The following is a 26,413-nucleotide window of genomic DNA, read 5'->3' as shown; positions in this document are numbered from 1 at the left end:
TTTAGGGCTGGGGTTGTGGCTCAGTAGTAGAGTGTTGTTTCACAATTCCAATTTAATAATTGGGAGGTTTCATACAAAGTTTGGGTTTCTGACACCTCTTCAAAGGTGATGAACTCACTATACCAAGCTCATCTTCCAATGCAAATATGAGAGTCATATGCCCACTTTAGATGGAGCATGTAGTCCTCAGCTTGCCATAGTCTGATTTTTATCTTCCAGGACCTTGAAGACCTTTGGACCTTTGGTGAAGAGATTATGGAGTGGAATGGAGCCAGATCATAGAGAACTGCAAGGGTTTGGGGCAAGGAGGTAGTGAAGATCAATGGAAGATGAATAAGCAGAACATGAAATGATAATAAGCATACACTGAACTGAACTGTTACATTTACTCCATGTTAAGCCACTGAAGCACAGTATTCCATTTAATTCTCACAACAAATTTATGCTATGAATACTACTATTATTCTCCCCATCTTACAGAAATAAAATGAAGCTTAAGAAAGTCAAGGGACTTTGTCCAAGGTCACATAGCTAGGATTTCAAACCCAGGAAGATTGACACCAAAACAAAAGCTCTTAACAATACTGATATGATCGGATTTGTAGTTTAGAAAAAAAAAAAAAAGAGGCCAATAAATCTTGTTACTTCTACTTCTGCAATATGATCACTTCCTTTTCTATTTATCTAAAAGATTATAAACATCTCCTGGCTATTCTCTCTGCCCTTAGGTATCTCTCATTCCAGTTCATCCTCACCCTGCAAGAAGACCCACACTGCCTCTTTTCTGCCTGTAGCTCTGCATCTCCACAGAAACACTGTAGCTCTGGGATGGAATCAAGCCTCACGCTTCACCAACGTTCATTTTCAGTGATGTTCCTCTCCATTCATCCTCACAGAGGATCCTGACTATTTTCTACTGCGCTCATTCTTTGTGCCAAGAACATACATGGAAGTCAGGTTTTGACAAATGGACTCACTATTCTTTATAAGAGATTTAAGAAGTTTGTTGTTGTTGTTGCTTTTAGAAGTTTTATAAAATATTGGTCAATTATAAAAAAAATACTGTGAATATCTCAACATGCTCCTTTTTTCATAAATGATTTTCTTCTCTGAATATTATTTGGTATGAAGATCCTAGAATTGCTCCTTCTGCTTTTATTTCAGAGTATATCTTCACCAGTGGGGACAACATCTCTCTAGGAAGCCTAAGGATAAAGGACTATGGAGTACAGAAGAACTGGGTTTGGATCTTGGCACTTATTGTGCGACCTGAAATAAGTTGAAAACCTTTTCCAGCCAATCTTCTAAAGCTGCCCCAAGGATTCAATGAAATAGCATAACAATATTCGAGTTCCCAGCACATATTAAGAATCCCACAAACCTCCTTCATTTCCCCTTATTAGATTTCATTACAAGAATCATATTCCACATTTATCAGTACAAATGAAGAAGATCCAAAGCCACACAAAGGACACAGCTTAATTGGCACCAAGACCTTCTGAACTCAATTCTTGGCACTTTCCTCCACATTCTGGCATTCTTAATTTGTAAATATATCCCATCTATCATTATCATAGTCATACGTCTTAACAACTAGGATAAAAACACTAAAGTTTTAAAGGCAAACAAATGCATAAACTATCCACTTGGTGACATTTTAAAAAGCTGCTAAAGATGAGGACTATGAAGGCCAGGCAGCAGCAAAGAAATATTTACACTATAATTTTTAAATCATGATACATAAGAGATATGCTAGGTTTACAACTACGGAAAATTGCAAAGGAAAAGACTGAAAAGGCAAGAATAAATATTAAGGTAGGCTATTGCAGAATTATGGACAAATAATTCATGTCCACTATCTACATTTTAAGTTTGGTTCTATTTTCAAATGGAACAAATAAATAGCATAGCAACCTTTGGGGGAATAATTAGGCAGTCATTTAGTGGATGCTGAGTGACAAGCGAAGGTGAAACCAATCCATCCTTAAGGTACTCACAGTTGATAAGAAGATGCCCACGAAGGATACAGTCAACCGAATATAGAGAGATGAGGATGGTGGACCCAGCAGAGAAGGCATCAGAGTGCTGGGTAAGAAGTTGATGAGTCTGGGAGGTCCTAAAAGAGCAGCGCTCAAAGCAATTCCTCAGCTGGCAATCTTGGGAAAGTCAGGCAGAGGCATGAAGCCAGGTGTGGACCAGCATGAAGCAGGTTGGGGATAAGGTGAATCACACAGCCTGGTATTGCAGACTGCAGGGTCTAACTGGAAAGACACAGGAGATAAAGTGGGAGGGTAGATAAGGGCCAATGGCAAATGAAACAAATGTGGGTTATAATTTGACAAGGACAACTTTTCAAGAAGACAAGACTAACATAGTATTTCAGAAAGGCAAATATTTTCTGAGTTAATAAAATATTTTACATCTCTATATAGGATCCAAAACAAATTTATAGACCTATAGAGGTAACAAAAAAAATCTACATTTATTTTTTTTCTAAGTAGAGCTTTAAGTAAGGCTCATGACTATGATCCCACTTAATTTAACCCCGTCTTCACCAAGATGGATGGGTTAAAATAAAACAAAGGGGAATGAAGCTCATATAAGTGCCCCTAAAACTCTTAATTGAAAACTGTAGGTTTTCCTAATAAGTTATTTTTATTTTTATTTTTTATGTATATTTTTAGTTGTCAATGGACCTTTATTTTATTTATTGATACGTGGTGCTGAGAATTGAACACAGTGCCTCATATATGCTAGGCAAGCGCTCTGCCACTGAGCCACGATCCCAGCCCTAATAAGTTATTTTTAAATAAAGAGAACCAAGTTCCCATCAAGTGCCACAGTCTAGCTGGGCAAAATAACCCGGGGGGTGACAAGCAACTTGTGAAGGTTGATACAGCGGGAGCCTCTTTATTACGGGACAGTAGAGGTATATATACTTAACTAATTACACACAGCTTAACTTAATTAACATAAACTAGATACAGCAGTCAACCAATAAGGAATCCTCATCATCTTAATGATTACACACAGCTTAACTTAATTGACATAATCTAGACACAGCAATCAGTCATTAAGGAATCTCCATCATCTTAATGGCTAGCTGCGTTACTTCTCAAACCACTCCTCTTGGCAAAGTGCCAGGCGCCATCTTGACTTGTCTGTGGCCCTCATCAAACAAGGGGATTTACAAATACATTATTCTCACCAGTGTGATAACTAACATTTCAGAGGCATGAATAGAAACCAGATCTCAATCTCTAAAAGAAAGACCTGGTACAACTGTGACGGTTAAAGTATTAACTTCTGGGTCTGGTTCTAAGCTTTTAGTGCCCTAAAATAAACAAGAGTACATTCAGTAAATAAGCAAGAAATGCTACAAATATAAAGAATATTGCATTCTTCCTTGCTTTGCTATTGCCAAGTCTCTCCTACTGTGGTTCTCAATATATAAATTATTCTTGTTTTCCTAAAGTGGTGTGCCCAGAGTTCCCCCCAAAATTATATTACAATGCTGCCATTACTACCCTTGGTGTTCCTCCCCTTGTCTCACCCATGAGTCTTTCATAGGCTATGTCTGAATCCAATCATAAATCACATTGATGAACCCACAACATTTTCATACCCTGTAAATAAGTGCCCAAAATTTACTCCTGCAAAACACTTCAAGAACTTGTTGGTGACTCAAAAGTCACTCAGAAGTTACTGAAAAGCTATAAGTAACAAACACTTCCAACTATTCCTAAATTCATGACAAATGTCTTGTATGAAGACTTCCAAGTGACAAAAAATAAATAATGCAAAAATGAAATAAACAGATACAGGGCACAAAGTATTTAGGCACCTCAATTTGAGGAAATCATTAGTATTAGTGTTATTTAATACTGTATCTTCCATACACATGAGGGGCTCAACAGGGGGCCTATATGTGTGCCAACTACATGCATCATGTCATGTCATCTTTACAACAATAGATATTACTATCCTCATTTTCCACAGAACATAAAAGAAGCTCCAGAAAGAAATTGTGTGTTTGAGAGCATACATCAAAGCAGAATAAAGCAAAGCAATGCTCTTCAAAATTACATTGAAATTTTTCAAAGTTCTAAGTGAGCAGGGAAAGAGTTAAAGAGATGGGGAGAATCATTAAAATGGCAGAAAGACTTAGGATAGAAAATGTTTCAGAGGCACGACTCTCTGGATCCTGAGTCATTCCCCTACTGCCTCCTCCAGATAAGCCCTGTGTGAAGGGCCTAGTGAAGGGTATGGCAAATGGAGGTATGCCCTAGGTGCTGCTACTGTTGGGAGGAGAGGAGGGAGAGAGGGAAACCAGGAGAGGAGGGAAACCAGCATTAGAGAATTCTAGTGACATTCATTGCCTTTCACTTTGGCCTTGACCTCTAGAAAATGACAACTCTGAAGACAGGGCAGCACTATTCCTAGCAACTGGACAGCCCTATAGAATAAAGAAGGATCCCTGTCATTTTCTAAATATTGGCCTAAGACAAAGTAGGTGCAGCTCTGTCCTATCCTTTTCCACTGTAATCCAGCAGAATCCTATCCCAAGAACCAAGCAATCTGTGTGGCCTTTAGACTCACCTAGGCTCATCTGAATCTCTAGATTACTTCCCCCATTTGGGGCCGCACCCTTTGTCCCATATCCTTTTGCCTATTGCTTCAGGAAGTCCTATAAACGTTTCTGGATCATGCAAGCTGCCCTTTGTCCCATCGTAGCTTGGAGCCCCTGCTGTGGTCCTGGCCCTGATCTCTGTTCCCTGTTCTATTCAGGCCTCTATGCCCAATCTGTGCTGTGTTGGGGTCACAGCAGGCCAAGAGGTGTGTTCTCCTGCCATTCCTAATAAGTTGCATAACTTCAGGTTTTCTTTCTAGTTTCTCATATTAAAAACTAATTCCTATCACAGTAACCCCCTGACTTTGTAAGAAAAGTGATAATACTAGTCTACGAAGCACCACCAAATCCAAATCTATCCAGACTTTTATTTTAAAAATTCATGATTATTTCAGGACAACTGAAGCTCAGGGATATCAAAACCCTTTCAGAAAGGGAATTCTTTCATCCTTTTAGTGGATACAATAACTTCTCAGAGATGGAACAGACAAGTGGTCATGTGTTTAATCTAGGCCTCTGCAACAGGCCAGCTAAAATGCCATCAGCATTTACTATTTACTCAGATGTACATCACTTCAAACCTCACATTGCTGTTCCTCTCTTCTGGGATCAGTGTACCTCAAAAGTAAGGGAGCTCTCCTTGGTGGGCTCATCTTTTCCTACAGAAGCATTCTAACAGCTGCAACTTCCTGTCTCCTACATTCAATGTTCTCCTCTAGGATTTTCTCTTCCATGAAAAGCTTCCTCACCTTTCTTATCTTCTATCTTTGATGTGTGTACTCATGCATGCATATGTACTTGTGTATTGTCAGACATAATTTTGGTAGATTTGAAGTTTGGAGGGAGAAGACATAGTATTTACCTAACCTGTCTATTTAAATTAAAAACCTGTCCTCCAACCTCCACATAGTCTAGGGATTGGGAATGCTATAATACTTATCACACACCTTGAATTGCTATAAATGTCTCTTATATTAAGCCCAAGTTTACCTTCCTCTATTCATTGGTCTTAATTCTGCCCTTTAAATCCACATTTCAGAAGGAAATAATATTTTTGTTTTCAAGCCAGGGATATTCAATTACTTTAAAAATTCCTTCACTATTTCAGTTGTTGCCTATTTCTTAAGCTGGTCTTCATAGGAGAGTTTGCTCAATACACCTTTCAAAGTGGGTCTCCAGAACTGAATAGGGTAGGCAATCTGAATATTTCAGTGTCCACTAGGACTATGGTTTTCCTTGTCTGGATAGCTGATCATTTAAAGCACAACCCAACAACCTCACATCATTCTGTAGGCACACAGAGCTCACAGTGCATTCCTTCCCAGTTTTGCTCTACCCAGCGGTTCTCTCCCTCCTCTACCCTGTACTTGCATACTTGTTCTGGGGAACCTCAAATCAGTGTAAGCAGCCCTGTTAGATTTCATGTTCTGCTCAGGCAAGGGCTAGACAAGATCAGGGACAAGCACTCATATCTCCAAGCAGTTACTCCCATCATCACCCTCTGGACTAAACATTTGGAGAGAAAAGGAACTCCACTCTAGGAATATAACTGCAACACTTTCACTGCTCTCTTGAACTGCTGAATGGAGTCATCAACTTGGAAAACCCATTGTCTTTGAGCCTCTGACTTCTTTAAACATTCTTCTTGGTTGACCGAATGTCATTTATCTATGGAATACCCCTCCCTTCACTTTTGAGAAGACAATACCCAAATTCAACTATTGCATAAACTCAAATACATTTTAGACAATATAATTAAGCTTCTTGTTTTATTGGAAAAAATGCTGCATCTCTTTTAAGATCCTACAGTGCTAAAGTTAAACATTCTATATATTAAAAAAAAATTATGTGTGTTTGTGTATGCAGCCTTGTGTGAGTTTCCATAGGTCCTGGTTCACTTCCACAGCCTGCTCACCACTCCAGCTGAGAGAGTAAAAGACTAACAGGTCAGATGATGAGATCACTAATCAGAATACAGCCCATCCTTGACAGTTAAACTCACAGAACCAATCTACATTTGCAACAATAAAAATAGTGTCCCTTCCCTGTCACCTTCAACTAAATTCTAAACTCAAACTCAGAAAGTATATTATGTGCTCTTCTGTTTCAACAAGGCAGGTAAGATGGTAAAATGATCTCAAAACACAAAATGTGAGTTCCTATCCTAAGAAAAAGGCAGAGTGGTTTGTGTCAGAAAAAAATATTTCCCCTGTTCAGACTTGCATATTGCTCAAAATTGAGGCTTTGTCTTTTAAGGCATAAAATTCTTGAAAGGTCAAATTCAAGTTGGGTACTTGAAGACAAAAATGGAATAATTACCTGATTAACTCAATTAGCTAACCTACATAATTAAGATTCCTATTTTTCTCAGGTAGTTTTTAAAAAGTCATTCTCCACATCATATCTGAAACTTGCCCTTTTATTTTAGCTGAGAAATGTGTTATTTTGAAAAGAACTTTATGGATGTAATATCAAAGATTTTTCCATTCACTGGGTTGGGGAAGGGGAGAACTATTACCACTGCCTTTTAATTTCCCCCTCCCCCATAAGGGTTGTGCTTAAATAGCCTGTTAAACTATTTACTGCATGTGAGAAGGGCACTGGGTGAATAACTGTTTCCACATTACAACAAGGAGTCAATTGTAAACCTAAGAAGTTAAAAATTAAATCAATATTAAACAAATGAATCATGTTCAGAGTCAAAAGGATATTCCACTTTCATAGTTACAACTGGGTTGATCTGATCCTTGGCTTTTGGAAAAAATGAAGTCAACTTGAGGGCCATCGATTTCATCAGTTATTAAAATTTTTAGTATAAACCTTAATTTTGGCTGACCAAGCAAAACTTAATACAAGTTCACTTGGACAGTTCATTTTCCTTCCTTTGTACAGTGGAAAATAATTTTAAAACTTGGGCATAAACATTGTTCTTATTATTAAAAGAAGTAGGAAAAAAGAGAAAATCTAGTAAACGCCTTCAGTAAAAAGGATTGTGCTGATGTATACACCATTAACTGTTCCTTGGTATCATGGTTATTTATGTAAAAGTCTTTACTGACTGCATAATTACACCATTTCATTATTAGTTGCTGCCAATATGAGTGAACATTATAAACAAAAAAGTAAATTCATTTTGGTGTATAACTAATAATAAGAGACACCACTCTTTATTAAAAACACTTGTGTCATCTCTAAACCATCTTAAATGCCAAATTTAGAAAGGCAGGCACACTAAAAGCATCATTTATTATCCTAGATCAGAGGTGCACTGATTTTCAGCTTTGTATTTATTTTTCTTAAAAAATATAAAATGAAAGACTTCCAACCTGCAGGGATAAACACAATAATTTACGACAATTATGCAAAGGACATAAAATAGGAAAGACCAAGGAATAGATGGAAGAAAGGCCATCTTACCCTCTCAAGCAGTCAAGGAGATGAAGTTGTCTAGGAAGTGTTGTTAGCATATTATTTGTTCTATTTATTAAACTGGCCCAAACTTCCATGGCTCAGAGACTCTTAAAATGCCACTATAAAATAAATACATGTACACACACACACTCACAGATACATATGTGAATGTCCACCTGTTACATGGCATTTTTCTTTGCCCACTTCTACTTACCTGAACTGTACCACCAGAGATTTTCTAAAGCAGAAGATAGTAGCATATCAGGGTGAAATAAATGAAACGAAGTGTGGGATCCTTTTTAACCTCCTCTCCCAGAATGTAACACCAAAGATTTAATTTTGCAGAGATGCCACTGTGGGCATGGTATCAGATATTTGGGTTTTAAGGCCCCTCTCCTTGGCCTGCTACTCTAATATATGGTGATAAATGTCTCCTTAATTTGCACAACAGCTTTCAATCTTCTTCAGAGCAGACCACCTTGAAGGAGCGAGTAAAAGGTTTAGTCATGGTTTCTATTTTGCTATTTGAATTCAATACATTCTAGTTAAATGGACAATTAATAGGTCACTTCCAAAATAGTAGTGTATCAGTCCTGGTTAATAAACAATCCCCACAGTTGATAATGGGCCCTATGTATTCAGCAAGTCCCTGTATACACTCAGCTCATCCACTAAATCCTTTTTCAGGTGGACAGGGTTATATGGGAAGATGAGCTAGAATGAGTCTATAAAAGTCAGTTTCATTCACTGCTTTATTTTTCAGTCAAGTGCTTTAAATGGTGTCCAGAAATTCACTTGGAATGTGAGACAGGAGAAAAGACTGACACACAGAGCCTTGCTTTATGACCATACAAAAGGGCAACTGACCCTTGCCCAAGCCTTTTCCATGTGAAATGGCTCCTAAAGTTCATCTGCAGAGTGAAAAATCGTGGTGAGGTCGCGTGTGGATGAGTCAAGTGAAAGTGATGATTGGTCACGGGTCTGTCACCCATTGTGCTGGGTCCCAGCCATGTAAAGTGCTCTGTGGGAAAGTATCAGCCCCCTAAAGAGATGCTCAGAAGCTTGAAGCTCATTAAACGGCCAGCATTTGCTGCCTCACTTGTCAGGAATCATTCTGTTGAGCAACTGCTCTCCTGAAACATTCATAAAACACATGCACTGTGGCAGCAGGGAGCTGAATTCAACCGTGATAGAGCTCTGCACTTTAGTCTGATTCAACTCTTATTTCGCTTTCACCTGACAGAACTGTTAACTGAATAAATGTTTTCTCCTAGGCAACTGAGATAAATGCATCTCTCCACTGGACTTCTTTATCATCAACACAAATTCTCTACCTACAGATTCTTACCTTATCAAGACATCTCAAGACCCAGGTGAACTTTACTTGCAGCTAGACATTTGTCTTTGCAAGTGACAGTGTGTGTGTGTGCATGCGCTGTGAGTTTTGGAAAGTTCATCCTTCTCTTTCCAGGCCCCCTACCCGTGCTATTAAATTTTGGCTTGTATGATTTTTAATGCCCGCCTGAAAGCATGTCCTATAGCTCTGGCTGGGTTTCTTCATGATGATAAAGAAGAGGTATTTATCATCTCTCACAATCTTGGCAATTTTTAATGTTTTTCTACAGACACCTTATGACTTCGTGTCACATTTTAAACTGGATGGAATTTTACACAGCGGTTTCTTTGCCTGCCTTCCTTTCTTTTTTCTTCTTTAAAGGAGTGTTGTTACACATTTCAGAAAGAGCCAAACTGGTCCCTCAGAGATCTTTTTATATCAAATGGAAAACAAGTTGCTTTCCTTGGTATGTCAGCCCTAGGTTTCAAAGCCATTAGAAACTGCTCACAATTGCTCACTGTGCTGAGGTTTGATAAATCTCTGGAAGCCTTCTGAATAGGATCGCTGTGATTTTTAGTGAGGAATTAGCTCCTTGCCATTGCATTACCAATTAGCTTCCCTGAGCACATTAAATCCTGCTGCTCTGGTTTACAGAATAACTGAGGCATTGCTGATGAATCATTAAAAACTTACTTGGAAAAGCGGAGGGGGATGCAGGGCGCCGACAGGACCCACCACAGCACGCAGAGTAGAACGCTGGAGCACTCAGAAGAAAAGGTTTGGGAGGCCCTGCAGAGAAAGCATTGGTCTCACTGATCAGCCATTCTTTTAGACAATATTCAAAATTCCACTTTTCTAAAAGTCAGTGAGTAAAAGCCCTTAATTTTCTTAGTTATTCCATTATAACTCATACTGAAATTAAAGTCACATTAAAGTACACTTCATCTGTCAAAGTGCTTGCTAAATAATTTCAGCAAGATTTGGAAGATGTAGTGGAGATATCAAAATTATAAGTTCTTGTCCTGTGAGGTCATAATTACAAGTAGTGAATATCTAATATTCCTTTATTTAAGATGTTTAGAGCAACACTGTCCAAGAAAAAACTGTCCGGGGTGACGCAAACATCAGTGTCCGTCCTGTCCTACATCTTAACTACTAGCCAAATCTAGTAACTCCTGAAATGTAGCTAATGTGACAAAGCAACTGAAATTTTAACCCAAATTAATTTAAATTAAATAGACTCACGTGACTAGGGACTATGATATTAAATAACACAGCTCTAAAATATTCTACTTACCAAGGAACAATTTAAACGTCATGTGCTTACATTTAATTTTGAAAAACATTATATCACTTTACTGCTTGTTTTTAGAAAAAAGTTTTTTTGAAATATATACTGAACTGAATTCCCAAGTTTGTGATAATTCATTTACTGAACAATTCCTCAATAAAAAGTGGTGTTTCTGATCATATGTACACGTTTTTAAGTATTTGAGAATAATCCTATTTTATCTCCAGAGAAATTCAGTTAAACTGAAAGTCTTTATAGTGTTTGTAGTGTAGTGATTTGCCAAAAAATTCTGTTCTCATTTTATTAAACCGTTACTCATAAAATTTTCAAGAGATATGCATGAAAGAGTTATGATTAGTCTTGTAGCAAATGTATGTAAAGGAGACCCATTTTTGTGTTCAAAAAATTCTACAAATTTTTTGAAGTTTCATTATCATTATAGACCATTCTAAAATTTTGAGTATAAATACCATCATAGAAATTATATATCACTTCAATTGAATTTAACATTTTAAGTGAAATTTTTAACTCTATTCCCCAGTCAATGAAAAATAGTTATAAGGGTGTTATAGAATTTAAACAACAATTCTCCTTTATTGAGAACTTCCCATATGCCAGGCTTTGGTTAAGTAGCTTAAATATACTGTCCTTAATACAGTGGGTTTAATACAATATAAATGTGGTTAAGATTTCCTGAAGGCGGGCACTTGCTTTTATCATACCATACCAGGCAGAGTGCCTAGCACATCATAAATCATCAATATTTTGTAACTAAATGAATGTTCTTCAAGACTAAGACATTTCCCTCATGTTCTTGGGGAAGAATCAAGGATCAAACTTTAAGCCCTTGCTTGCTCCCTGACACACCTTCCTTCATGGTATCTTTCATAATTGATAACCCTGGAACTTAAAACATGACTTGAAAATAAATAGTTTTGCTATTCTCCTGTCATATTCAAGTGACAAATTCTTTCGTTTTCTTAATTACACAAGGGAATATTGTCTTGACATGACTACATACCTTTCTGAAGAATCCAGTACTTTCAGATTCACATTTTAATCAATCGATAAATGCATGCTTATTTTCATCAATTATTTAAAGCAGATGTCAACACAAGCATATTTCCCAGTTAAAAATAATTATAGTATTCTAGGGTCCTGAAAACCCTAAAATTACAAATTAGTCATAAATGCAGATTTCTTCCTTTAATACAATGGAGAGTTTCGATATTAATGTTCTCAGACTTTTTAAGTATCTGGATTTCCAGAGAATAGTGTTTAACACTGTTTGGAAAATATGGCAACTAAGGCAAAGGTATGAAAAGGAGAATATTTTGGTGTTCAAGAAGTTCAAAAACTTTTTTTAGTTTTATTTTTATCATAAATTGTTCTAATATCAATTATAAAACCATCAGAGTAATTAAAAATCATTTAAATGTTATCTCTTGAATTATATTACAAGAACATGACATTATTTAGGCAGATTTATATTTCCATAATTACTATGGACATATGAAGTACTTTGAAAAATTGAATTATGTTTCCAAATATAAAAATTGCCTCATTGTATTTATTATCAAGCATTTATGTTAGCTCCTTCTTTCTTTCTTTCTTTTTTTTTTTTTCTTTTTAGGTAGAAGGAAACAATTCAGTAATGTTGCATTTACATACATAAAATTAAACATTTATTATGCTAGGTGGAAATGCCAAAGAAAATCTATTTGCTTATTATTTGCTGTTCAATATAGAACACAGGAAATAAGATCGTACCCAAGTAAAACCACTGAAATAATAATGCAAGGTATATATAAATTAGACAATTTCTATTCTAGCCAAAATGTTTCTCAGTCTACCATCCCATTTCCCCTAAAAATGGGAAAATAAAAGATTAAAGAAAACCGATTATTTCCTTAAGTAATCAATTAAATACATTTGTGATAAATGTGGTTTGAAGATGTCTGATTTTATTATTAAATTTTTCCAGAAAGAGTTTTAATGGAACAGCCCATTACCCTACATGAAAGTTGTAATTAAAATGACAGTTTCAAAATCTGTAATTACAAAAAATGTCAAAGTCTACAGTAACAATTCCAGTTTGGCTAAAGAACTGGCTTTCACACTTTGTGACAAGACCAGGCTTGAAGTTCTATTGTATAGAAGTTCTTCACCATTTTAAATCATCTCTTTGACACATATATTTACACAGGAGATTAGTCAATTCCTGATTGCTATACATAAATACACCTTGTTTAAGCTGGTTTATGTGGAAATCACTGTGAAATTCCAATTAAGTGCTCCTTTTTTTTCCACATGCTCCTACTCTGACATAAGTCAAATGCTAATCTATCTGAGCATGTGATTGCCTTGATGCTCAATGGCAACAGGAAATAATTATTTAAAATAATGCAATGCATTTAAAATATATTTTGAACTTTTAACATTTGTAAGCCACATACTTTTTTAAAATGAGGTAAAGAGAAAACTCAACCTTCATGAAAATAAAGTGACAAGTGAACAGATGTGTGAAAACTTTTGTAAGCCTTAAGATCTACTTCGAAGACACTCTGAAAAATGCAGGGGGGGAGAAAAGCCGTTTAATACTGGATGATAACCATTCAAACCCCATCAATGCAGTTTAGATGCAATTACTTCATCATTCAACTGTGTTAAGAATGACTCATGGTAGACTTACTGAACAAGAGTCATAATGATAATATTTAAGGAGTGTTTACTATAGTCAGGCACTGGACTGGCTACGAATTTAACACAAGCCATTTCATTCCTTCATTCATTAACATTAAACCTCAAATGGGCCTCCGTCCAGAATGTGATTATGATCGCTTTCACCAAAGTAAAAAAGTAGGCAAGAGAAATAATAAGGATTTTTGTAATTAGTTATTAGCCATGAGGGGTAGGGATTTCATTTACAGACTCTGCCAGTTATTCCAAGCTGGACTCCGGAAAAATAGACACATCTCCTAAGATCCCCAAGAGAGAAAAAGAATGTCCTTTCCTATGAAAAGAGCACCCATGGGACAGGTTCTACAGCATGATCTCAGGTCCTATTGGTACAGCATTTCAAGATACTCCAAATTTCATATTCCACCAACAAATCAAACTTCCATTTTCTATGGGAAGTTGTTACAACTCACAAACAAAACGATTTAAGTTTTTGGGGACTAAACCAGAATCTTTCTGCAACCAAATGACTAAATTCATGCATTTCCAGAAAACTTTATAAACTTTCCACACTTCATCAAAGGTTCTAATTTATTTGAAGACATAGATTCAAAGTGTCTTTAAATTATTTTGAATATCAATTTTAGATGGGAACTTAGAGCCAACTTAAATGTGAACTGGCCTTACTTTTTCAAAACTAAATAGATCTAAAAAGATCGCTATATGATGTAAATATCCCAAGCAAAGGATAGCTACAAGCCTAATTATAAAGAAATTATTTTCAACATTCTGTTGTCTAGAAAACAATTATTTTAGTTGACTTTTGTTATTTTCATTCTTCTTCATTGATGGAGAAGAACCATGGAAATCAATTGGTGTGAAACCAATTCTTTTTATTATCACTGCAAACTGTGGTACTAACTGACTTGAGGTGACATTTCAAAGACAAAGTACCAAAGATCACCAATAAAACTTTTAAATAAATTTCAGCGTTCCATTGTAATGCTACGCAGACTGAAGCACATTTCAAGGAAGATGAGGAGAAATGAGACGAGGTTCCAATATATCCTACTACTGCAGAAGGTCAAAAAAATAAAAATAAAAACCTCTGGGAAAGAACAACAGGGAATTAAATAATTTTGAAAGGTTAGTTTTAATGATCTCCTTCAAGTACCAGGTATACAGACTCTGGGAATAAAGAAACCTAAATTTCTGATTTGAAAATAATATACAACTGAACAGATAATCTAGAGGGAAAAAAAACTCTTAAAGAATAGTGAAACATTTTCCTTGAGTAGTTAGACCTAAGAAATATCAGTTACTTAATGAGATTTGATTTATTTATCATGCAGTCAACCTAAAAGCAATTCATTCAGTGATTCAATTGCAATCCTTGCCCTCAATCAGCAGGGAAAAAAAGTTAGATAAATTCATCCTTTCCCCTCTGTTCATTGAGAAACAATAGAAGTCAGTATTTTTTGTCCCAAGAGTATTTTTCAGACAGAAAAACATAGGTCTTAATGTTTTTGAAAATTTTTTATATTTATTTTTTAGTTGTAATTGGACACAATATCTTTATTTCACATATTTATTTTTATGTGGTGCTGAGGCTCGAACCCAGAGTCTCGCATGTGGGAGGTGAGTGCTCTACTGCTGAGCATAACCCCAGCCCTTGTCTTAATGTTTTAATACAGCTCTTTAAGAAGCCAAATCAAGTGTAGTTTGATTCTATCCTTTTAATTCAAGGTAAATAATACGGATCACCTATCATCTATCAAATGCCAGGTGTTGCACTGTGTGCTGGGACAAGTTTCCCTTCTTACAAGAATTTATGATTCTAAAAAACAAAACAAAACAAAAAAACTTCCTTAACTTAAATATCTGACTATGCTAATGAAAAATGAAATATAAAAATTTCTCAGTACTCCACATTAAATGTATTCTGTCAAAGCTGATGCACTCCCCAAGGAAAAGATGAAATTTAAGAATTTCATACTGTGCATTTCCCTAACCAGTGGTTCTCAACACATTGGGATTACCTGGGCTATTTTTCAAAGACACAGATACCTGGTCCTCACACCAACTGGGTTAAATCAGAGTTGGTAGGAGTGGGTACCTTTCACAGAATTTTTTTTTTTTTTTTTTTTTTTGGTGCCAGGGATTGAACTCAGGGGCACTCAACCACTGAGCCATATCCCGAACCCTAATTTATATTCTATTTAGAGACAATGTCTCACTGAGTTGCTTAGTGTCTCTCAGTTGCCGTGGCTGGCTTTGAACTTGCAATTCTCCTGTCCCAGCCTCCTAAGCAGGAGGGATTACAGGCATGCAGGCATGCGCCACTGCCCCAGCTTGCACCACTGCCCCAGCTTGCACAGCATTTTTTAAACAAATTCCACAAGTGATTATAATAGCTAGTGACTATGAGATCACTGAAAAGAACATAAAACAATGTCTGATACATAACAGTCACTCAATAAATGTTAGCCTTTCTCCTGCCATTATTATGTAATTCCAGATCCATAATAAGATAACACATAAAAAGAAACAATATGGTCCAGACTTCTACTGAAATAGAAGCAAATAAAAAGAATATTGTTAGGAAGGTTTGGTCAAAGAAGGCTTTAAGCAGGAGAAACATCTTAATTAGGACCTTTATCTATTTTGGAAGTATTTGGAATGACAAAAAGAAAAGAAAAGACCGCACTGGGGGTTAAGTCATATGAACAAAGGAAAGGAGGTAAGAATGGTTAGGATGCATGAAAAAGCTTAAGAAGAACAGTCTGGTACTGGGACAAGGTCAAAGGGACAAGAAGAGATCAATGTTGCTGAGGGAATGAGGTCCTGAAAGGCAAACAGAGTATTTTCTTTGATTATCATCAATGGGGATAATTTATATTTTCCTGGGTAGCTGGGTAATATGATGGAAGCTACATTTTAGAAAAATTCACCTGGAGTGGTGGCTGAGATGAAATGGGAAAAGGAAAGTATATAGGGGAGCTTGTGACCACAGTAACACCGTGTAGCAAGAGGCAACCATAAGCATTACTTGTTTGGACACTTCCATCAACATTTTCTCATGAATCCTCACAACAGCAACTACTAGATAGGATCTGGTTTCCCCTTCAGCTGTGGGACATTAGTAATTGTGACTGTCCGTCATTGTTATTGTCTAGGGTCACCAGCTTTGCTGCCTCACCCTTTCGAGGAGTTTTCATTAGCAGCTCCAAAACAAAAAAGCTAAATTTGAGGAAATGTTTTGCTCTACTTTACTTATAAAGTCAGTGTCACAGAAGAGAAGTAGTATCTGTAGCCCTTGAAACTCTACTTCTAAGAGCCTTTGCTTTCCTCTCTGAGCATCTAGCTATACACCACTGTATGTGATTAATTCCTACCTGGTCAAAACAAGATGGGTATAGTGGGAACTGTGTCTGATGTTCATCATCCTTATTTCACCCCCTGGAAGATTTTAAATGCCTGCAAATTATTTGGTATTCCTTCCATTGAAAGGTGTGGTCTCTCTCCCCTCCTCTTGAATTTGGGATGGTCTTAGTGACTTGCTTAATACAGAGAAATGACAGTAGTGACATTCTGGAATTTTCTGGACTAGTTCATAAGTTAAAAAGTATAAGACCTGGTCTGGGAGGTTCCAGAATGTCACAGAAGTTCCAGAATGTCCAGAATATCGACAGTTCCAAAACCGTGTGGGGTTTTTGGAATGTTTGCTCTCTCGGAACGCTCTCTTTCAGAACCCAGCCTCTGCACAATAAGAAGGTCAAGCCACCAGGAAAATCCAAGCATGGGTGCTGCAATGAGCAGCTCCAGTTAAGCACCTAGTCTACAGCCAATGTCAACTGCCAGTCAGGTGAGTAGCCCTAGACATCTATCTAGCCAGTAGATCCTCCAGATGACTACAGCCCCAACTGGAAACCAACTGTAACTGTATCAGATTCCAAGTGAGAATCTCCTTACTGAACCCAGTCAATGCACAAAACTATGAGGAAAAAATAATAAATGGTTTCTTTTAAGCCACCAAGTTTTGGAATGGGTTCTTGTACAGCAATACCTCTTTTTCCAACAGTTTATTTATGGTCAAATAGTGGGAAGAAGTTTTTCACATCTTTTCCTGTTCCTTCTCAATGGGCTCTGACTTATGTGCTTGAAAGTCAAGTGCTGACCCTACCATCTGTTCACATTTTGAAATTTAAAAAAGCAGAGGTTCAAAGAAGTTTTACGAATTGCTTAGGGTTATTCAATCGGTAATATAAAGAGCTTAGACTTGAATTTAACCTTAAAATGACACAAATGCTGATAAAACTAGATCAGAAAACCATATGGTTGTTAAAAATTTACCAAACTTGTCACTTATGCTTTGGAGGAAGCATTGTCAATGTTTACTATTTTTATTATACTTTTTATTATTATAAAGGACCTAAAAGTAAATATGTTAGGCTTTGTGAGAACAAAGTCTCTTGGATTAATTGCAATGCAACAGTACCTATAAAGAATTCATAAATTAGGAGGTATGATTCTATTCTTGATTGAAGAGTCAGATTGTGTTTTTGTTTCAGACCTCATAAGAACTACAGGATTGGTACAATGCACTTTAACTCAACCCAGCCTCAGGTTAGTCTATTTAAAAACCTGCCAAGCAGTCATGCTTTTATTATCTTGTGAATATACATAATTTTTTTCAAAGAATAACAAACTCCTTCCCATAGTTTAACTGAGAAAAATATTAGAGATTTGAAGTTTTTAAGAAAACAAAATTTGGCGTCTTCTCAAGCAGACATGTAGAAATCTAATATATATTTTATTTCTGATGGTCATTTAGAATTATAAGATTAAGGTTTTAATGAAAAGTGAAAAACCTAATTCATCTTTGGAATATTTATAAATAACAAGTCAATTAAATATCCCACAATATATTTTAAACAGGTTCATCCCCCCCCCTTTCTTTCTTCTTCTTTTTTTTCTCTTTCATTTTCCTGGATTCTTTGGTTCTGAAAGAAAAGTCTAAAAACTTCTAGAGGCTTTTTGATCTTTGACTTCAGAGAGAATTTTAGTGCCTCAAGTTTACTGTTCACATAACTCACAAAACTATGCCCCTGAAATATTCACAACTAATAATAACTGGTTGACAAAATGAATAATGCTATTAAAAATGAAATCAGTTATGGTAACTTTATATAAAGTGATGAATCATTTGGCATTGCCAAGTTAAGAACTGACTGGAGGCTAAAAAGAATTAAAGGGAGAGATTTCATTAAAAGTGGAAACATTACTGAAAGTGAAATAAAATATTTTGGAATAAAATATACAAGGGTCTGGTAAGCATATTATGTGCTAAGGCAAAAATCCAATTTCTTACTAAGAGAGTATAAAATAGAAACATGATCTAATGAAGTCTTAAATGAGGATTCTAACAAGCATTCCTAGATAAAATCATATTGTTTCATTTTACAATTTGCCTTTTACTCCTGGCAGACTCCAGGTGCATTTGAATGAAAACTTTTTAAGTTATTTAAACTGATCTAAATGTGTACTTACACTGTATATAAAGAAAAAAAATAGGAGCTGGTGTAGTGGTGCACACCTGTAATTTCAGTGACTAGGGAGGCCAAGATAGAAGAACTGCAAGTTCAAGACCAACCTCAGCAACTTAATGAGGCCCTGTTCAAAATTAAATTAAAAAAAAAAAAAGGCTCTGGGTGTAGCTCAATGTAAAACACTCTTGATTCAAGCCCCACTACCATAAAACAAACAAACAAACAAAAAACTGTAAGAAAAAACTTTAAGGGCAGCAAATAAAATTCCCTCAAAACAAATAAAATGGATTCTCAAGTTATGAACAATGTCAACAGAACACTTTACTTCTGTAAAAACCTTTCCTATGTCAAAGAATCTCAAAGCATTTTATGAACAAAACTATTAAACAGAAATACAGAGAGGTTGTCTCCTTGGATACTTTCAAGTTGTTATCATTTCTATCATTGTTCAGCGGCAAACAAAACCATGAAATGTCTACTTACAACAAAGAGAGATGTTTTCTGGTGGGCACAAGAACAAGAATGAAGTGGCACATACAAAGAGGAAGTCCAAAGCACAACTTAGGTTCCAAGATTTGCGCCACAATGATGGCAAGCAAACATAAATAAAGGGCTAGGGACAGAGTTCAGTGGTAGAGTGCTTGCCTAGCATGTGCAAGGCCCTGGTTTCTGTCCCTAGCACCATTAAAGAAAAAAAAAAAGTCTAGATAGATAGGCAGATCAATAGATAAAGTCAACTTGACAATCTCTTTAAATAGCCCATCACATATGGTACCCTTACTTAGTATCTTTATTTTTAAATTCTACATAAGCCTGTACTTAAATTTTACCCCTCAAATATCTAAAGTAAATAAGAGTTAGTATAAAATACTAAATGTTCCTATCTGACTGCTGGATTTACTCCTTTATTTTGTTATTAAACCTCAATAGCTTAAATATAAGTTACCGTATTGTGATTGACTTGGTTGAACAAAGTAGAGAAGCGTGTATTGGGGGTAGGAGATGAACAGATGCTAAAGTTGAAGGCAAACTAAGTGTACATAAATTGTTGTCCCACTGTAGCTGCAACTCAGATATTATTTTCTAAGGAGTGTGGCTTACTCCATCAGTACCAAACATAAAAGGACTACCTGTAAGTTCTATTAGTACTATTGAATGCAATTTCTCAAATCTGAAGGTATTGATGAACTTAGAGGCCATTTAACAATTTGTTCACAGCAGATTATTCAGAAACTATGTAAAAGGTATTGATATAAGTTACCTACAAAGATATATTAAGCAGAATAAAAATATATACAGATAGAGCAAAATATGGTTCTGATATTATCTATAAATTCTACCAAAGGATTGCTGGGCTAATGGCCAGAGTAAAAAACTGCTAGCATGGGTACCATCATTGTTCTGTTCTGGGTCAACACTCTCATCTTGGTTCTGGGTCAGCATTAACATTTAAGATTGCAATATTTCATTTTTCCAAAACAAATCTAGAGCTTAGTTTGGCAACAAAAATGACAAACTGAATTAAATTAGATCACAAAGTCTTCAGTTAGACTGGAATCCTCGCTTTGAACAGATTCATCCTTTTTTTTCTTTCTTTTTTCTTTTTTTTATTAGTTGTTCAAAACATTACAAAGCTCTTGACATATCATATTTCATACATTTGATTCAAGCGGATTATGCAGATTCATCTTTTATCCATATCCCAACTGCCTAAAATGTATGACAGTCTATATCACTTCCTATTTTCAGTGTATCTCAACAAAGGAGGAATAAAGTACCATTTTGAACACAAAACATAAGTGTATGTAATTTCAGACAAAATCAAGGCATAATAGGTAAACAACCCTAGCTGAATGACAACAAAAAATACTAAGGATCTTCCATTTCTGTCCTATAGAGTACCACTCACTTGACAAAATTACTTTTTAACAAAAAATAACAAACTTACTTATCCAGAATGAACATTGTCTTTCCAATCATTTTATATGCAGCACAAGATTTAATACAAAATAGGTTTTGTCAATTATTTCTAATGTTTTAAATAACAAATGTTACTAAAAAGCAAAACTATTTGTTCTATTTATTTTGAAGAATATCAATGTCATTACCATCAATTTGAAAATTCATGGCATTCTCATAACCAAGATAAATTAAAAATATTTAGCTTTTTGCATTCCAAATCCTTCTTTTATACATAAGCATATGGGTATTTAAATCTATAACAACACTTTCCAAATACTGACATTAGCGAACTTTGGAGGGAAGATCTTTGACCATTAGGATTTTACTCAGAAAGCCTCCAAATTTCCACTAATAAACTATAACAGGTCTGAGACTTTTTTTTTCTCAGATAAAAAAAGTGGAGGTGAATCTATTCATTACACACTACTGCACTAAATGTGCCCCTCTCAAACCTTCCAGGATATTCTTTGATTATAAAGAAATGTGTTTAAATTATTCTATATAAACAATTGAACAATACGTAATTTGGAGTGTTCCTTTTCTTGCTCTAAATATTCAAACCTGCCAGTTTTCCAGGATGAAGCACTGACAGCTATACTTTCATCCATGACCTGTAAAGCTGGGTTACCACTCACCTGTCCCCACCTTTCAGATATGTCTTATGACAAGAAAGTCAATTTCTTTCCTTATAAGCTGAGATATAAAATCATAATCTGATTTATTAGGGTGACTGGAATACAACTAGTTGTCCCATTCCTTTTCAGGTTATCATAGTCAATGAAGGCAAACTAAAGTGCCAATTTGAAGATTTGGAGGGAAAAAAAAACTTTTTCTGCTTCACAACACCACAGATATTTCAAGTAATATTTGGGATGGAAATAAAATTAGTAAGTGAAACAATATTTTTCATTGTAGAAAGAGATGAATCCCAACAGCTAACTTATTGGCCCATTATGAAGTTTAAAAAAGCTAATGAATGATTGATTGGTAACCTATAGAACACTATAGAACATGGAATGTAAGCCCCCACATAGGTAGTTATTTCTTTTGTTCCATTATTATGCCAAGATTCTAAAACAGAAGTTATACATGAGATACCCTCAGTAAGCATTTGCTAAATTAAATATATAGTATAATTAGTAGTAGGTAATCAAAATTATGAAGCAAAAATACACATGGTGGCATAAATCCCTTAAATTTTAAATAATGCTATATTTCATTAATGCACTTAAAAATAACTCTGCATGTCCTTATTCAACATCTAGACAGATGCAATCAACAAATTAAGTTTGAAATAAAGTGGATTTTCAATATGTACAAATTATTAAAATCATATTTTATAATTTTACGCCAAGTTAGTGTCTAAAAGATTAGTACTAATTGTTCACTGATATTGTTTTCTTTCTGAAAACAATAGCTCTTTTATGCTCTCTACAGAACATCAATCACTAGTTCATACTCACCTAATTTCTAGGTAACAGCTAAAATCATTGGCACTCATTATAACTTCATAATTTACACTACATAAAGAATTTCTATGACATTTAGTAAGACAAGAATCTGTCACTTAAATAAAACTAGGACAATGTTCAGAAAATTATATCATTTGTTAAATTATAAAAATAAATGTAAAATCTGGTTTTAAATAGCACAAACTTATGGGGCTTTTTCCTTCTTTAGATATTTTCCCACTTTCAAAAATTAGATGCATTCTTTACAAAAATGCCCTTTGAAACAAAAGGTTGTTTGTTCAAGTGAAAACTAAACTAGGAACACATCAAGTCTTCATGAGGGTTGACCAAAACATTTGATAATACATACGCTTAATCTTTCATTTAAAAGGAAATATATATTCTTGTACCCTCTTATTTATTCCAAAAAATAATTTTTGAGTTTTTATACTTTAATATGTGCACAAGAATGAATATGCTCCTGAAAATAAAAACAACATAGTTAGGAAATCCTTTGCCCACCCATTGTGATATTTTGAAAGAAATGGATACATACATGAAATAATTTTAATGGTTATTGGACAATCTGAATTTGATGTGCATTTGGTTTATTTAATTGGTAAAATCCTCACAGTTTAAATTATGTAATTTTTCATGGTTGAAAAGCCAATCACTAACAATTTAAGAATTCTTGAAAAATAATTTCTACAAACACAATACCAATCCATCAAGTTATTCAAATCAACAAAGTTTCTTGACAATTTATGAGATTACTTACTAATTCTTTGTTTATGTAACCCTGCTTTACATGTTTCTAATTTTCCTCATATTTCAAAAGCAAAGTGCTCCACACTTACAAGGCACATAAGCCTTGCCTTAACTTTATCTGTTCCTGTTCCTAAATGCATTTAGGTTTTACACTATGTGAATGAGACCTGTGTTCATATAATTATATTTGTTCCATTCTGTTAGTGACCATTTCAAGCTGAAAGACTAGGACAGGTTCTAAACATGTTAAATTCTATAAAGCCATTAGTAATAAATTTGATCCGGCAGTTTGCTGGGACAATGGAAACTGCTGAAAAAGCGTCTATTAGTCATTCTGAACAAATCCACTGGGATTAAAAGAATGAGTTAAGATCGTCTAAGGACGCAGCCAAAAATTAATCCAATTGGTTCTCAGTTTCCAAGTCTCTAAGAAACATATCCTTTTATCATCGCTAATTTAGGCAGCCTCCCTATAAACTTTACCTAATGTTTGACTCAACAGTCTGCATCCTTCGTCCCAATTCAACGCAAATAAGTAACACGGTATAAAGCTAGCTTTTATATGGTAACTAATGTAAACCCACACTGTCCTTCTCTTGGTAAATTCCCATTTATTGGTGAACTTCCTACTCCAGTTGCCAATTCAGCTGTTTTTCAGCTCAGCGCGAAGAAAAAAGTCGGCCTTGATTTCTTTGCGCCTAGAACGTTCCAAAATGTTAAAAAGGAAAGAGAGCCAAAACTTTGCTCAAGTCTTCTTCCAAAGACCTTCGCAAGCGTTCCTGAACTACCCAGACCGTCGCAGCGGTGGATGGCAACAGCCCGCAAAGCGGGCCTCTGGAGCTCTCCTTGCCAAGAACTTTCCGGAGGGCGGCCTTCGGGACAGGAGCGGGCAGACTAAAAACGCTGTACTTGGGAAACCCCATGAAACTGGTCCAGCCTCACAGGCATCTCGGAACTGAGATGCCCTTTCCGGTTGGAGGTGCCTTCAGGGTTTTCCCGTTAAAGCCCCAAAGTCAAAGTAGCCCTACCACCTGTCCAAAGAAGGAGACAGGACAGAAACTATGGGCTGAGATGGGGCAAAATAATAATAATAATAATAATAATAATCACAAAAAGTGGTGGTTCCCTCTTACTCCCCAAGTGGCATCTCCACTAAATCTCGACATGCTCCAGGAAGGTCCCAGGCTGGCACTCCCTTGGTGCAGTGCGCAATGCTGGCGAGCCCAGTGGGGAGCCCGCCTGGGCATCGGCGCGGCTGAGAAAGGAAGAGCTGGCTCACCTGGGGCAGAAGGCTGGAAAGCACAATCTCGGTCCTCCGGAGCCCGGCCCGGCAGCCTCGCGCCGTCCGCCGAGGGGCTGAGCACTTGAAATGCCCACCGCGTGCCGTAGGGTGCCCCGGCGGGGCCGACTTGCTCGGCTGTTGGGCACAGCTTGAGGGGAACGGGGCTGGCGGGCAGGGGCCGGAGCTGCGCGCCCGCAGCTGTGACTAGGGAGGCCGCCGGGCCGTGGGGTGGGGGTGGCTGCAGCCCGTGGGCCGGGGAGCCTCCGACCCGCAGCAAGTTCTCGATCAGGAAACTCTTGCCCAGGTTGCCAAAGCCCGGTGCTGCCGGGAGATTGAGGAGCGCGGAGGAAGCCACCACGTCCCAGTACGCGCCCGCTGCCACGGCGCTGGGGAGCATAGTGCGGCGCCCGCGGGCCAGTTGCACCCGCCTCTAGCCCGCGCCCCGCGCCGGACCCGGCCACCGCTTCTCGCCGCCGCCTCCCCCGGGCTGGAGTGCTCTGAGCCCAACCGGGAGGAGAGGGCACCGAGGACGCTGCAGGATTGGAACGGTATTATTTATTTGCGTTGGTCGTTTCTTTTTTTAAGGGATGGGAGGAGTGAGGGTGGGAGGGGGAAGCGGTGCGTCCCCCTGACCGGCCGCGTAAACTCTGGGAGCGCCGGGGGTGGGGTGGTGTGGGGGGATGTATACAGATCGGGACGGTTTTTTTTTTTTCTTTTCTTTTTTTCTAGAAGGACAGAAGGTGTGTCCAGCCCATCCATTCATGTCACAAGGCCCACAAAGTGACAGACGCGGACCACAATAAGGGCAACCCGAGAGTCCGTGCAGTGGCAATGGGAGGGGACTCTTGCAGGAGGAGGTGGGCATGGAGGCGACGTGAATCGGGGGCGCTAGCCTCCTCCCGACGACAGGCTAAATCGTGGCCCTATCGCTGGAGCCCGGCTGCCCTGGGCGCGAGGTCCCATGGACACCTCATGGAGCGCTCTGAGAGACATGTGGGCGCTCCACCAACCACCTGATGACCCTTGGCATCCCTGTGTTGGTTGTCACCTCAGACACCAATGGGCATCTAGAAGACATAAACAGGAGTCACTGAAGGGCTATTGTCATCAGGGAAAGTGGAACATTGGATTGAGACTTGTGGTTGTACCACTGAAAATTACCTTTTAAAGAGTGCGTTGTTTGTGTGTTATATGAGGCCCTTGTTTTGTAAGGGGAAAGGAAATATACTTTTCTTGGGGGATCTTTTGAGAAATTGCTTAGTTTTAGTAGTTCATTTTAAGATTTGTTTTAAGGATTTTGGAGAAAGCTGCCTACAGTTCCTTTGCCCTAAAAGAGATGATCTAATAAATTTTTATCTAGAGAAGATCAATCACTTGTCAGAGTTGGTTATGCCAAATGATAGATGGTTAAGTCTAATCCCAAGGAAGAAAAGCTTCTTAGCCATTTGTGGTTGGGTACTGTTCTGCAAAGAGATGGGGATGAAAACACTGCATTATTCAAGATTATAGTTGCTCCCTTCGTTTCCTGAAAATTTAAGTATTTTTAATTTATTAACAGTTTGCTAAGTGGAGACAACTGATGAAAAGTGTGTGTGTGTGTGTGTGTGTGTGTGTAAGAGGCTTTTAATTAAAATGCAACTTTAAAATTTTCTCATTTTGGAAAGTATATCAATGGAGTGTTAAAACTGTGACTTTTTTGTCGGTTAACACTTAGAATTGCCACTCTTCTGCCCAAATTTAGATAAACTTATTTAGAATATGTTGTGTAAGGATGTTTGCAAAGTTAGAAGTCACATGTATAGTTTTGCTCTTTACCCTAAAAATAATTTGTTCTCTGACTTCAGTTTACTTAAAAGCTTAACTGGAGTTGCCAGGCTACTGATAATGAAATAGGTTTCCTTTAAAAAATTATTTTTTTCTTTTTCTTTCTTTTATTTATTTCGTGTGTGTGTGTGTGTGTGTGTGTGTGAATTGGTTGATTTTATTTCAATTTACACTAGCTTTGTCTCAAGTTTTGTTTAAAAGCCCACCTTTTCCAAAAATGACCATAGATT

The 26,413-nt window shown here is 36.9% G+C and overlaps 1 protein-coding gene across 1 annotated transcript in view; it reads right to left on the bottom strand.

Annotated features, from left to right (window-relative positions):
- Dbx2 (developing brain homeobox 2) overlaps positions 1–24,756 on the bottom strand; it is a 32,511-nt gene extending 7,755 nt beyond the window's left edge. The window contains exons 1-2 of the mRNA XM_027934075.2: positions 24,357–24,756; positions 10,071–10,166 (exon numbers count right to left, since the gene is read on the bottom strand). Coding sequence (XP_027789876.1) covers positions 10,071–10,166; positions 24,357–24,756 — 496 coding nt within the window. The remainder of the gene's footprint in view (positions 1–10,070; positions 10,167–24,356) is intronic.
- Positions 24,757–26,413: the final 1,657 nt, after the last annotated feature.

Source organism: Marmota flaviventris, chromosome 3 (assembly GCF_047511675.1).
Source record: "Marmota flaviventris isolate mMarFla1 chromosome 3, mMarFla1.hap1, whole genome shotgun sequence".
In the NCBI taxonomy this organism is placed as follows: Eukaryota; Metazoa; Chordata; class Mammalia; order Rodentia; family Sciuridae; genus Marmota; species Marmota flaviventris.
The sequence above is the reverse complement of the archived record's forward strand: the minus strand, read 5'-3'. Positions and strand labels throughout refer to the sequence as shown.